At 43.6% G+C, this 14,226-nt stretch overlaps 2 protein-coding genes across 13 annotated transcripts in view; both read right to left on the bottom strand.

Moving 5' to 3' along the window:
* MAP7 (microtubule associated protein 7) overlaps window positions 1-4,575 on the bottom strand; it is a 101,357-nt gene extending 96,782 nt beyond the window's left edge. For 9 of the 12 annotated variants that reach the window (XM_032443629.1, XM_032443626.1, XM_032443630.1 and 6 more), the window contains exon 1: window positions 4,494-4,554. In XM_032443629.1, the coding sequence (XP_032299520.1) occupies window positions 4,494-4,539 (46 nt within the window). In that variant the 5' untranslated portion in view covers window positions 4,540-4,554. Of the gene's footprint in view, window positions 1-3,693; window positions 3,861-4,493 lie in introns of those variants that run through there. The other 3 variants (XM_032443632.1, XM_032443628.1, XM_032443631.1) reach the window with 3 other exon arrangements.
* A 2,122-nt stretch (window positions 4,576-6,697) lies between these two features.
* Window positions 6,698-14,226, bottom strand: part of MAP3K5 (mitogen-activated protein kinase kinase kinase 5) — an 86,497-nt gene continuing 78,968 nt past the window's right edge. Inside the window, exons 26-30 of the mRNA XM_015858370.2 lie at window positions 13,132-13,375; window positions 10,424-10,536; window positions 9,384-9,496; window positions 8,226-8,302; window positions 6,698-7,439 (exon numbers count right to left, since the gene is read on the bottom strand). Coding sequence (XP_015713856.1) covers window positions 7,379-7,439; window positions 8,226-8,302; window positions 9,384-9,496; window positions 10,424-10,536; window positions 13,132-13,375 — 608 coding nt within the window. The 3' untranslated portion in view covers window positions 6,698-7,378. The remainder of the gene's footprint in view (window positions 7,440-8,225; window positions 8,303-9,383; window positions 9,497-10,423; window positions 10,537-13,131; window positions 13,376-14,226) is intronic.

Here is a 14,226-nt window from a genome sequence, read left to right as displayed (position 1 = left end):
ATCACACACCGGTACAGTCATGGCCCAGCCCTCACTGCCAAACTTGGGCTCTCAAGAGATGGAATCAGGCAACCGAGCATCTTGAGGGCACCGAGGACGTTATTCCTTCCTACATCACTTCCGAACTTGTTATCAGTGTAACCACTACACTGCAGCACATCCACTTCCACTTGCTGGATTCGACAGGTGTAATAACATGTACAAGCAATTACCTGGCAGCAGTTTGAACGAAGACCATAAAGATAATTATACTGTGATCTGGGACATGTGAATATTTATAACAGTGTGCTAATTGATGTTTGTGCTTTAACATCAGACATTCAGCTCGATATCTCACCCCAGTAAACATGAAGTCAGTCACCACAACTGCTGGGGTCCACTGCAAGCAACCTGATCATTTTCAGTGGGGGAACTCTAGATGTTGTATCTTTCATTCATAGGATCACTTTTGTGCCCATAACCACACAAATACTATATGAAACTCATTGCTGGGACCATAATAAGCTGCACGTGATGAGTTCATGCTCTACAGTCACCACCTCAAGAAGCAGCACCCTGCCAACCCAGTCCCTTGGTGAAAACCACAAGCTGAACAGAAGCTGCATGTGCTTCTGTGCTTTTAGAGCAATGTCCATGCTCCCTTTGTTACCCTACTCCAGCTTTATGTGGAATTACTAACAGGTGAAGTTCATTTTCTTCTAAGGAACAAAATAATACATAACCTTAAGACAGTTCTGGGTCATGGTATTTGCCAAGCAAAGTAAGAACTGTTCCACTTCTGCTCTTGGATACTGGTTCAAGGCCTCTTAACATGTAAATAAAGCTTCTCCTCAACTTAAATGACTTAATCTATTTTTATATCAATTTTATATCATTTTTATATCATTTTATATTATTTAATTAAGCTGTTCATGATGCGCCTAGTATGGACGATCAGGACAAGACAGGCCCCCATCCTATATGCCAGCATCAAGAAAGGAGATGGCATTTAGCATTTATATCGCTGTTTTCCCAGCGTGGAACAATAAGGTTCCATTGGGAATTGGGTTTCAGTCAGATTTTTCCCAGAACAATTAGGGAAATCCAGGTATGGCTAACAGACCCCACGCTATCCTGCAAAAACCATGGTATCTACCAATTAAAACCTGTATAAAACCAGTCTGAGCACAGAATACAGCACGCAGCCATATCTTACATGGACATTTTTGACATTAATAGTCATCTGTGTCAAAAACATTATGAACCCATTAAATAAATGCATGACTCAGACCACGCTACATATCAGAACACACACATAATAACTACATTCCCGATTCAATGCAGCCTACATTGCTCCAAGAGATTCATCTCCTTGCATATACTTTCTACTGAATTCAGTAGATTTTAAATCAGGCCCAAGCAAATAGAGCTTTTTTGTTTTGGTTTGGTTTTTTGGCAGGAGAGAACAGCTATTTACTCAGCATCAAAGAACTGAAAACCTTATTTTCAATGCCATGTGAATCTAGGACAGAGCAAAACAGCCTTAAAAAGACAGACCTTTTTTTTTCCTATTGTCACAACTTCCTACAAGTTAGAAATCACAGAAATAACCCCTCCATCATAAGAACTACTTATTCCCATTTAGCCAACCACTCCTCAAACACATCCCATTTTTCTTCTGCCACCGCTGTTGTGTTGCTCTCTTTTCCTTCTACCTTTTATTGTCAAATAGAGAATAGTCCCATCTTTAGAGGTTTTTAAGTTTCTCTTCAATGATTTCTTAAGTAAATATTCAAGATAGTAAAGAACTCGTAGGTTATTTTACAGGAATACATCTTTAAAATATGGATTTTTTGATGTTGATGCTATTTAGTCTATAGTCATTGATTTTGTTTTTCCTTCCAAGAAGGTGGAAGGAAGGCACCTTGCATTGATCAACAGCACAGAATGTAAAATGCCAAAGAATAAGAAGGGAAACCTTCACATTTTTTTGAGTAATGAGAATGCCATTAAACGCATAGACACCCTTGGGTAGCTTTAAATGAGCAACTAGTTGACTCTCTTAGGGGACAGCCACAGTAATACAGCAGTACCATGAACAACTTCATTCAGTCATTGCATCGAGTGCTTTAACTCGAGACAGAGCAGAACCATTCGGCCCCACACCAACTGGAACTTGCTCAGAGCCATGTGAGACCACACGGGCAGGGATCCCATTGGCAGATCCATGAGCTCAAACACAGGCACCAGTAAAGCCATCAAACGCAATACAAACACCGACACGTCTTGTTACACTTTTAATTAAATGGATTTGCATAGCATGGCTAGTTATAAAAATTGCACAATGCGTGCAGTGATGAATAACAACGTGATCTGAAAAGAGGTGGCTAAGAACGACCCAACCTATCTGTGACAGCGGGATATGGGATCAGGCCTATAGCAGAACACCTCATTGCTTCAGTCCCTGCTCAATCAAATACAGAAAAGCGGTGAAGAATGGGGATGGATTGGATGGGGAAGTAGGAGACAAAAAGCAGAAAGCAAAGGTAATCAGTGCTAATGACCCTGGGCAGTCTCCCCACTGCTTCAGCCTGTGAAGAGAGCGCAGTCTTAAAATACCTCACCTGTACGCACATCAAAAGCTGAAAGTGCTTGTAAAGCACCCTGAGAACGAAGAGACCTTCCCTATGTACTAACTAAACTCGGGTAGAAACGTGAAATAGTTCAAAGCAAAGGCAACGTGCCAAGACCAAGTTATAATTTTCTCCTTCAAGTGTTTTACTGACAGCACTTGATGGATGAAATCCTGTGAGGAATTCGATGCTGTGTATAATCACCAGCGCTCTCCTGGCATTTTCCCAACACATTTCACAGAATCACAGAATTGTAGGGGTTGGAAGGGACCTCTAGAGATCATCGAGTCCAACCCCCCTGCCAAAGCAGGCTCCCTACACCACATCACACAGGTAGGCGTCCAGGCGGGTCTTGAATATCTCCAGAGAAGGAGACTCCACCACCTCCCTGGGCAGCCTGTTCCAGTGCTCCGTCACCCTCACTGTAAAGAAGTTCTTCCACATATTCATGCGGAACTTCCTATGCTGAAGTTAAATTTGTCAGATGAACCCAAAAAGCCTGGAGTTGCAGGCTACCTCCTCTGAGGAAAAGACATCGGACTATCAGACACTGACAGAAAAACTATTTGGAGGCATCAGTACTTGATGTTTTCCCCACAAGTTCCTTATGCATAGACTGCGGGCACGTTTTTAGAGTGAAAAATAAAGCCCATCGTTGCAAGATCACACACCATTTACATAAACTGAAGCAATTATTGCGCTGATCACACTTAATCACATTTAACACCACAAATAATTTCCAGCTGTTACATTACGTTCGTTTATCTGTACCAAAGAAACCAACCATCACTGAAATAAAACGGCAGCGGTCTCAGGTTATCTCGGTACCGCAGTCGGTAGCACTTGGCTGCCGGAGCGGAGCTGGTCGTGCTGCGGGGTCCGCCTGGCGGCCGGCGGGGAACAACGCGGCCCCACGGAGCGCTGCGGCCGCCTCCCAGCGGCGGGGAGCGCCCGGCCCTTCCTCCACCCGTTCGGCTGCAGGTAAAACACCTCGGCCCGGTGAGCGGGAGCGCAGCGCGGCGCCACGAGGCGAAGCGAAGGCAGAATTCATCTGCATCGCGGGCATCTGTTTAAAGCGCACCTGCAAAACGTATGTTGGCGTCTTCCAGTTCAGAGCCCGCTCGTGCAATTAGAGAAAACATGGAGTTAACGCGGCCGGGGAAAGAGCTGGAACGCGGTTTGTTAAACGTGGCTTGGAAGCGAACAGCCCGACATCCCGTTTCTCCCGTCGGAAGCGAAGCGGGCCGCCAGCACTGCGGGCTGCGATCTGCAGCCGGGCTGCGGCTGTGCGAGGGGTACCAGGCAAAAGCGCTGCGCACCGAACCTCCTCCACGACACACGTGGGCCCACCCGCAGCTGTTGCTCGCTGCTGCGCGCCCACGTTATATAAAATATGCATTAAAAGCATCGCGCTGCAGAAACGCGGTTAATGAAGCGCAGCCTCGCTTTTTAAGCCGCTTTGACGAGCGCCCTTCAGCCACAAACCCAAAACAAGGAGCGAAGGACCGCAGAGTGTCCGCGCTGTGCGGGGAGGGGAAGGAGATGCGGCCGGAGGGCTGTAGGCAGCCCCCGCAACGCAAAGCCAGCGGCACCTGCAGCGGCCACGTAGCGCTCCGCCCGCCTCCATACGCCCACACCTCCTCGCTCCCAGGACAAAATAAAAGATCACGAGCGCTGCCCCGAGCGAGGCCACCTACGCGGGGGCGGCAGCCCGACAGGCCGGCCCCGAAGGCCGGTACCCCAGCCCCGCAGCCGGGACGCTGCGGTGCCAGCGGTAGCAGCGGGCAGAGCCCCGCACTCGGCCGTGCACCTGTTGCTGCCCGCGGCCGCGCAGGGGCAAACCGGGCCGCGCTCCCACCCGAGCCCCTCGCGGCTCCTCACCTGCGGGGCGCCGCCGCCCGCCGCTCCTGCCCGCGGCCTCCGCCATGTCTCCTCCTCGGCGAGAGCGGCGGCTCCGCCCCGCGGCTCCGCGGCCCCGGGCAGGTGAGGCCGCCACGTCCCACCCCCGGCCGGAGCCGCAGGTGAGGGCGGGACGGCAGCGGCCGCTGCCCCGAGGGCGGCCGTGGGGCGGTTACGAGGCGGGAGCTGGCGGCTCCCTACGGGTTAAGGTGCCCGCATCGCCCCGCGTGTTTTTGACGCGTGTGTCGGTTCGTTGCCTCGCAGATCTCTCGCAGCTCGGCTGCTGCGGCAGACCCTGACGGCGTGACGCGGGACAGCGGGCTCGCATTGGTGCTCGGTGCCGAACGAGAGGATCCGAACTCAGCGCTGCCGTGGTCCGGCTTTCCATCTTGCCTTCTTTCCTTCCAGAAGTGGAAGGAGACTCAGCCATCCTGAGCCCTGCGCTAGAGCAGCCTCAGCCAACGGCCAAGAGGTTGCTAAGCTCAAAGGAAGCAGAGCATCCTGTAATCAAAAGGCTGCCTGCTGCAGAATCCTCCACTAAAACATACCGGGTCCTCAGAGTGTCATCTCAGGTCTCAATTGAGAGCATCACCAGGCTGAGGGATTCCCCCTTAAAGGGGCCATAAAAAGGAAGAGGACAGACTCTTCAGTAGGGTCCACTGTGATAGGACAAAGAGAAATGGTTTCAAACTACAAGAGGGGAGATTTGGACTGGATTTAAGGAAAAACCTTTTTTACAGTAACAGTAGTGGAGCACTGGAACAGGTTGCCCTGAGAAATGGTGGATGTCCCATCCCTAGAGTCACTCAAGGTCAGGCTGGATGGAGCTCTGAGCAACCTGATGGAGTTGTAGGTGTCCCTGTTCATTGCAGGGGATTTGAACTAGATGGCCTTTAGGGGTTCCTTCTAACTCAAAGGATTCTGTAATCCCCAACAGACCTCCCTGATGCACTCCACCCCAAAGGGTGTGTGAGTTCTGTCCATTACAGCTAATAACAAGCGTCCAGTTTACATGCAAAGGCCTGAAGTGCATGGTGGGGTTGTTACAAGCTCTTTTCTGATTGATTGTACACAGCTCTAGCCCAAAGATGGATAAGCTGGGCTGCTGAAGGAAGCACAGCCCACAGGTGTTCAGGTAGGATGGCTGTGTAGCCCTGCATCAGATATGACACGGCCCTATGGAATGGATTACTGAGCAGCTCTGCAGGTCTAGTGAGGCCAAAAGTGAACCACAGGAATGAATTCCCAGCTGGTGCCAAGCTTGGTCTCGTGGAGACATTAAAATGGACATGGAAACGATGACTCTGTCTTCTCTTACACATAGTTGGCATTCCTGTGCATCCTGAGTCATAGGCCACGGACAACAGCCTGCTTGCTTTCAAAGTACGAAGAGAGAAAGCAATGCACTTATGTTCTGTCCTATCCATCCTGCATAAAACCTGAACTTCTCAAGCTGCAGTCATGGGCTGACACTGGATCCTATTTCCCATTGCCAAATCACATTAGGGGAGTTTGTTTTTGTAGAGTCTCTTTTCCATGTGTAGGTTTTTCTCAGGAAATACATAAACTGAAGAATTCCTGGTATAAGCTGTTCACCAATTACCAAGGCTCGTGAAGGAAGGAATTGCTTCTGTCTAAGCATGTTCTATTCATAATGGAATGGGGATTTGTGTTAGGGTTTGCTTGTTTAACAACTGCCCCAGAAGAATCTCAGCGCAGGAATGCCAGGATGACAATTGGTTTGGATGGTCAGAGAACGTCCACAATCCATTTCCATGATGTGGGGGTAAAGGTGTATGTTTGGTGGCCCTGCTGGGCAGGGGGGTTGGAGCTACATGATCCTTGAGGTCCCTTCCAACCCGGGTAATTCTGTGATTCTGTGATTCTATGTGTGAGAAAAGAGATACGGGAAAAGGTAGAAGAAAGCAAAACAACTGTTCTGTGCACAGAGGGTGAGAATCCTTTTATCACATCAAGCAGAGGAGCCTGAGAAGAACTGAGTTCTGCAGGGAGTTGTCAGCGTTCTGTTCACTCCAATTCTAGTACAGAGAAAACACTCAAGGCTATGGATTATCAAAATCAAAGGTTCCCTTGATACTCAGTATGACTTTTTTTTCCTTTTTTATTCCAATATTTTCCCATTTTACACCTTTAGTATTTGAGAAGTCCAAAAATATAGGAAAAAGTAACTCTTAGGTTATTTTTTATTTTCAACTGTGTGTGTCAGATAGCTTTAGAACAAGCTAACAGTACTATGGTTGAGGTGTATGCAACTGGTACAGTTCAGTAGTACATAAACAACTAAAACAAATGCACCATAGAACTTAAATTACCAAAAATAAACAATATTAAACTATTATAGAGCGGTAGGTAAAAACAATTACTTTTAGGTCTTGCGCACTAAAAGAAAGACATCTACTTCTGATGGAAATAATGAATTCCTACTACATATTACTGATACAACACTAGGAAGAGAAAGAAACTTGCTGGAGAAGCTGTCACATTTTGGTTTTGTTCCAGTGATGCACAGTCACGTGAAACCTTACATCAGTTTTCCATGAAATGAACATCTGGTTCCTTTAAGTACGACATGTCTTAATTATTATATATATATATATTTATATTTTTTCCCCCTCCTAATTTTTGGAAAACTTGCAAGTAGAAACGGTTGAAGTAAAATAACGTTGCATGTTGTTGACATTTTCCTCAGGGATGACAGGAGTAAGAGCAGTCAGGAAGCTGCAGTGTTTTTAACATCGGTAAACAAATACTGGATTAAAGTGCAACAGTCCTTCTGACAGCACACCTGCTCTGTGCTGGAAAGAAACCTCTTCCTCTCCACTGAGAAGCAAGGGAAGATCTCACTGTCAGGCATGTTTCTGCCGAAAGTCAGTAATGGCCTTCCAGAGCGTGCATAGCATTCCTCCCCTGTAAAGAAAACACATACATAAAAATCAGAGACGCTCAGGTACAAGAACACTCTCCAGCCTGAAAGTATTCCAATTCAGGTGCATTCTCATTTTCATGCTCTAGTTTTGACTAATAAAGTTCTATGACTGAGTAGGAAGGCTGATCAAAGGTGAAATCCAGCACGTACTCAAACAGAGAGCAGAGTCCTTTTTCGATTGCAGTTCAGGACAAACTTTTCACTTTCCAGTTGCCTGCTTTCTGGAATTCAGACTTCTGGAACTGCATAACCCACAGCAGGCTGCCAGTATTACAAAGGAACCACCTGCCAAACTTTTACTACTTACTTAAAAGTCATTTTAAATATGGGAACCCCTCAGTGCTTGGTAACTTCTGCTGTTTCTGCATAAGCTGGTCCTGCTGTGGCAGACACAGCTGGCACGACCTGCTGGAATCCAGCATTAGCTGTAGGCCACGTGTATTTCTGCAGCTTTGTGATAATGGTGAACTGCAGCAAGTTTTGCAATCTCAACCTTTTGAAGTAAAAGCAGGGCTCTAGTGGGAGTCCCAGGGTATCCAACAAGTGCAAGGCAAAAGTTTTACTTAAATTCCTTCTTCTTGTTCTAAACAAGCACTAGCAGCTGCTTATCAGGACTGCATAGAGAGATACAAGAAATACTGCAAAGTGTTACTTCTATTTAAACAATGCAGCACAATCCAAGAAACAGAGGGTTTAGTGTCAGTTATTTGCTCATGTAACAAAGCCTGCTGCAGCTCCATGCAGTTCACTTAACTGTGCAGCCTTACCTCAGTCTCAAACACTTCAGGTCATCTCGTGTAACATAGCAGAGAACATCCATTAAGGTATAGTCTTCAGCCAAGAACTACAAAAAGAAGACAAACATCAATATTTTGTTAGAAATACTATCTAGCCTTCACAGAATGACCTGGGTTGGAAGGGACCTCAAGGATCATGTAGTTCCAACCCCCCTGCCTGGCAGGGCCACCAAACATACACATTTACTAGATCAGGTTGCCCAGGGCCCCGTCCAACCTGGTCTTGAACACCTCCAAGGACGGGGCATCCACAACCTCCCTGGGCAGCCTGTTCCAGGACCTCACCACTGTCCTAGTAAAGAATATATAGCCTATATAGCCTTATATACTGTCTGTCCTTAGGAACAGAAGTTTGGAAGAGATAAAGAATTGGTCCAGCACACGTTGCATCTAAGAGATTAATCCATATCGTACCTATGTGAAACACAGTGAAACTACTTATTTTTTGTGTAGCCCATTGCACACACTGATATACCACACATTAATCTAAACACAGTGCTTCTGCAGCTTCTCAAAACTTCTGTCAGTTGGCATTTCCAGTGTTACCACTGGTATCCCTGAATCTAGACTTCAGTGAATGTAAATTGAGGCATAATTAACACCACATAAGAAAACTGAAATGATTGTTAAGAGTCACATTTTCAAAAGTGGCATCTAAATTTGATGTACTTGAATTTCCAAGAAGCCTTTGTACTGCATGAAGGATTTCCTAAGTCAGCCAAAATTGAGGTAATCAGCACCTCTAAAATTATCTATCCTTTGCTGCAGAATCTGGATGAGATTTCACTTAACACAGTTAGCTAACGGTGAACGTGTTCTCTGTATCCAGGGCATAATCAGCAAGAACTGCCACCATCTGGGAGGATGCTGAAAAACTGAGTGCCAAAGCAATACTGCCTCTTTACAAGGCCATTTTATTCTTACTCCTCATCAGTTACACAATCATTATTATTTTTCTTTTTTTTTTTACTTATAGCCTTTATATTTGTGGCTTTTCCTTCTCCTCTGAAAAGAGCTTCATTTTCATTACTTAGCACATTTTGAGAGACCATTTCCTTTCTCTGTGTGCTCAGTCACAAAACAGTGCTGCATCCGTGTCACAAAGCAATCGAAAAGCACCATTCTCACCTTGTTTATTGTGGCCTCATCAGCTCCTTGAACGCTCAGCCAGTTTATGAGATCAGGGTCCTCAGTCCCTGTGCCAGTGGAATGACGATGACAGACAGATAATCCAGGAATATCTAGAACAAGCATTTCATTTTTAGAAGGCTGCATGTTGCCAAAGCAACACCTCCTATGATTTTCACTGCTGAATCACTGTCTTCAATCACTTTTCCCTCCAGCCTTAGGATAGCAGTACCCCCACAAATAAACGTCAGTTCCTGCAGCCCACAGCCAGTTGCAGCCTATGGACAGTTCACATCAACTACTGTACTTGGTTATGGTCAGTCACTTTACTCAGTGTGAATTTGGGCCTGGGCCAGAATCTGAAAACAGTTAAAGCAGAATGGACAGAATCACAGAATGACCCGGGTTGGAAGGGACCTCAAGGATCATGAAGTTCCAACCCCCCTGCCTGGCAGGGCCACCAAACATACACATTTACTAGATCAGGTTGCTCAGGGCCCCGTCCAACCTGGTCTTGAATTAACATCTGATACAGACACGTTCCTCTTCAGAGAATGACTCAGATAGAAAATCAGTATCATTGTAATTGTGTCTACGCTGAGTTTCTTACACAAATTACATATTCAGTTTAATTCATACAACTGGTGTGTAGGCAATGCTTTACACCAAGGATCATCTGCTTTTGCAAAGTGGCACTTATTTGAAGCACACTACATTGAAGCATCTAACCACACTTCTACCCTCTTTGAGGTAGACACAGATCAAACTCAGCTCCACTCAGTGAGCTTTAAGTTGTACTTCTGTCTCACTATTTGGAGCCTCTTGAATATCCCATGTAACAACTGCCATCAAAAATATTTAAGTCACGCTATTACTTTTATTGTGATTAACAAGTTCATTAATTTGTTTCTTCATCGTGCACTCCAAAGCACATTGTGTCAAAAGCAACATAATAAAACATTTTGCTGAGGCTGCCTCAATAAACACAACAAATTTCTTCTGTAGCCAGCATGAAATTTTTCTCTGAAATTGCTTCTCACCTATTGGCTGTGACCTAAGCCGGAGGTTTTTGATCTCCTGATCTTTTTCTTCTATAGCTTGATGTAAAAGGACTTGAAATTCTCTCTCCTTTTGAACCAGCTCCTCCAATAACCTGAGAAGCAAGAGGAAGAGAATACACTTATTTATTGGTTTCTAATGTTCAGGGAAACATATCCTACTAAACTTAAACTAGAAGCCCTTGTTGACATAGATACGGACAGATTTCTTCTCTTGTCTTAGGAATACCATAGAATCACTCAGGTTGGAAAAGATCTTACATAACATCAAGTCCAACCATAACCCAACCATACTACCCCAATAATACCCATAACAACCCTCTGCTAAATCATAGAATTATAGAATTACCCCAGTTGGAAAAGACCTTGAAGATCATCCAGTCCAACCGCAGCCTAACCATAGTACCCTAACTCTAACAACCCTCTGCCAAATCATGTCCCTGAGCAATCTTATCACTGTAACTATAGCTATAACTAACTACCACCATAAACTTTTATGACTTACATGAAGCATCTACTCTTCTGGTTCCTAAAGCTACAGCTCTTAAACAGCACAACAAAGCAAATAGTCGACCTTCATAGACACATAGAACAGAACAGGTATAACCTCATAACACAACGCCAGAGGGAATCCCTTAGAATGGCCAGCACCATTTGAATTGATCAAGGGTAAAGAATCAGGATACAATAGAAAATGTGCATATGAAACTCACTGCAGTAACTTCTTGTTTTATATTTTTGTTTCTTTATTTATTTTTGTAAAAAGGAGGAAATGTGAACCAAACATACTCAGAAACCTAGCTATAGAAATTGGAGATGGAGAACATATGTTCACATTATAGCTCATAAACCTGTTGGTGACTTTCCAGTCTTAGGAGGTTCTACTTTGAAACAATTACAGCATCTTCATCCCTTCCTTGAAGTGTTTATCAGTCTGAGAACTACACAGTGTCTGTTCTATTTTAGCACAGCTTTTGTTTTGTTTTTCTGTTAGTTAAGCACTGAAACTTTTCTTCTGGGACACCAAGAGATAAGGGCATTCAGCTGGAGGACATGCAACAGAAGCACTCGGTCTTTGCACAGAAATGAACTGCTTCTAATACAATTGCTGCTTTTAGGGATGCACTGAACATGTTGGCCTACCAACAGCACAGCTGCATTTGAGTACTTTCACACTAAGGCTGACAGCTCTTGAAAAGTCCACCCCCCCCCCCATGCTATCAGCACTGCTTTGTCTCTCTACACACACCCACGCCTTGGTTACTCTTGATGCAGATTAATATTCTGCACAGAGGTGTGCAGCCTGAAGCTTTAACTGAAGCTTTCAGTTAATGTATTCCTCCTCTACCCATTCTGCTTAGAAAAAAAAGGGCCTTTGGGGCCAATAAACCATTTTCTCTTGGTAGCTACTTGCTGCGAATGCCAGTAAAGCTTTAATTAATTCGTTAATTAAACAACTGTTCATATTATTTACCTCAAAATTTAAGTGTATGACAGGATGTGATAATTTGGACAAAGGCTTTCCATTCAAGAAGTTTACAGAAAAAAGGTTCTAGAAAGCAATACCTCATCCAATAGGATGCTATTCCTGAGCACAGACTTGAGAAGTGAGACAACCTACATCATGATTGTGTTGTCACTTTTTAGTATCAGTAAGGTAAATCAAAATAGTTCCTACAACCAAATAATGAATTTTAAAATGAGAACTCAAGAGTCCTTACTCTATCTAAAAATAGTACAGTATAATGAATTACTCTAATTATGGCAAAGTTCCTAAAAACACTTACAAGCAAAGCGCAGTTTAACATCTTAATTTAATTTGGGTCAATTGCTACACAGAACGTTCTGGCAGCACAACAACTGTACTGAAGATATATTCTCCTTCTGTGAAGGCCACATTAAAAATGCACTGAGGTCAGTGGGAAATTCAGTGTCATATAAAGCTAAAATATCTGCTCTAAACAGACTATTTGGTGCATGTTAATGAAAAGAAAACAGGATTTCACATAAAAATTGCTTGGATAAAATAATGGGAGTCAGAGATCTGTGTTTTTAGTTAAGAAAATAAGATTCTAGTAAAAGCAGAATACATAGATGTTCTGAAAAAAGAAAATAAAATCCAAAATACAAGTTTCTGGATCACTTCTTGTGTTAAAAATGCAGACATTTTTCCATCTCTGTTCCACAGTATTTTATAAATAAAATAAAATGTAAAGCTTGCTTGTAAACACAGATCCTGCTGCAGTGAATTCTGCACACAAAACAGCTCTAGAAGTTTCCTTTGTCAGTTCATGTGTGGCTGTCGACTCGCTTTTGTTTGTTCCCTGGGAATAACTACAGAAAAGAACAGCGTGTTCTGCCTTAATGGAAACAAAACATAACGCCGTTCATCAGCTATATACAGCATATGAAGGAGAGAAAAAGCAGAAACTTGGCAGCCAGATAAACATTTTCAGATCTTCCTTGAAAGGGCACCTGAAACCAAGACCAACCTTAACGTGTGTTCTTACTGTACTGAAACAGATAAAACTAATACATGTGATCAGTCACAACTATACAATGACTATCATTTAAAGGATAAGTTGCATTATAGAATTTCAATACTGCCAGCAGTATTCTAGCATGCATATTTAAAAATACAAACCAACAGAGCCACAAGAAGTTTAGTGTGTCCTGACACCCAGACTTACCTATTAGTCTCTAATTTTAGTCTGCCCAGCTGAACACTCAGTGTTCTCTGAGCAGCTTGTGAGTCATGGGATACTGTAGAGCTGAGCGTGCTCACACCTGAGGTAGCTACTGCATCTTCCATGACAATGCAAGGCTGTTGGATAGTTTGATTCTGAGGCTGCTCATCTTGATCTTCTTCAACTTCTATATCATCTTGATCTGCTGCATCACTTTCAGATGCGAGACTAAAATGTGGCCTCAATTCTATTAGAAAGATTAAAATGTAAGGGGTAAAAAAAAAAAACAAAAACCAAAAACAACAATTTAGTGACCATCCTACAGCTTTGGTTAAACCAGACTGGAAATTTCTGGAGCAAGAGAACAGATGACACCATCCAGGGGTTGAAGACCATAGAGTAACAGCTTAGCGCATTCTGATTCAGCCTACACAATGTTCAAAATCCTTAAGAAATATAAATCTGGCTTAGTAAGATTTCACTTCCTATTAATACCTATTAAATGCTTATTAAAGCAGTATTAACACCACTTCTGCATTAGATTTAGACTGTAGCTTTCAAGAAGTACAATTGCATGCCTGGTAAATGATAAGTACAGCTGAACATGAAATCGAGAACTTAAGAGATTTGGATGTCTAGAGGTCTAAATACCTGAGATATTTAGTGTTCTCTCATTAAAAGAACATCATGCCCACCAAAAACTGTATCCAAACACACAGAGAAAAAACAACAAACAGATCCTTTTCCCAACAGTTAAAATAGCACACTTCTCTTTTACTTCTCAGAGTGAACACTGCCTACTTTGTAGTGATATACGCACATTAAATCATGGACACAAAGCTATAAGAATACACTGTTTTCTGTTATTCCCTGTTTAAACTACCTACCAGAACTTACCAGGTATGCAAGATCCATACACAAGATCTTATATTCCTACAAAATCTGTTATTGCTTCAACATCTGTTAATCTCAGCCATTTTATCTAAATCTTCTTTCCTTCCTTCAATTGTACTCCCTTTAGCCTCCGCTTCAAAACATACTTTTTTTTTTTGGCTACGTTTTTTTTCCTTTACACTCAAGAATCTACAAAGAAACTTC

The sequence above is a fragment of the Coturnix japonica genome, chromosome 3 (genome assembly GCF_001577835.2).
Source record: "Coturnix japonica isolate 7356 chromosome 3, Coturnix japonica 2.1, whole genome shotgun sequence".
Taxonomy (NCBI): domain Eukaryota; kingdom Metazoa; phylum Chordata; class Aves; order Galliformes; family Phasianidae; genus Coturnix; species Coturnix japonica.
The sequence above is the reverse complement of the archived record's forward strand: the minus strand, read 5'-3'. Positions and strand labels throughout refer to the sequence as shown.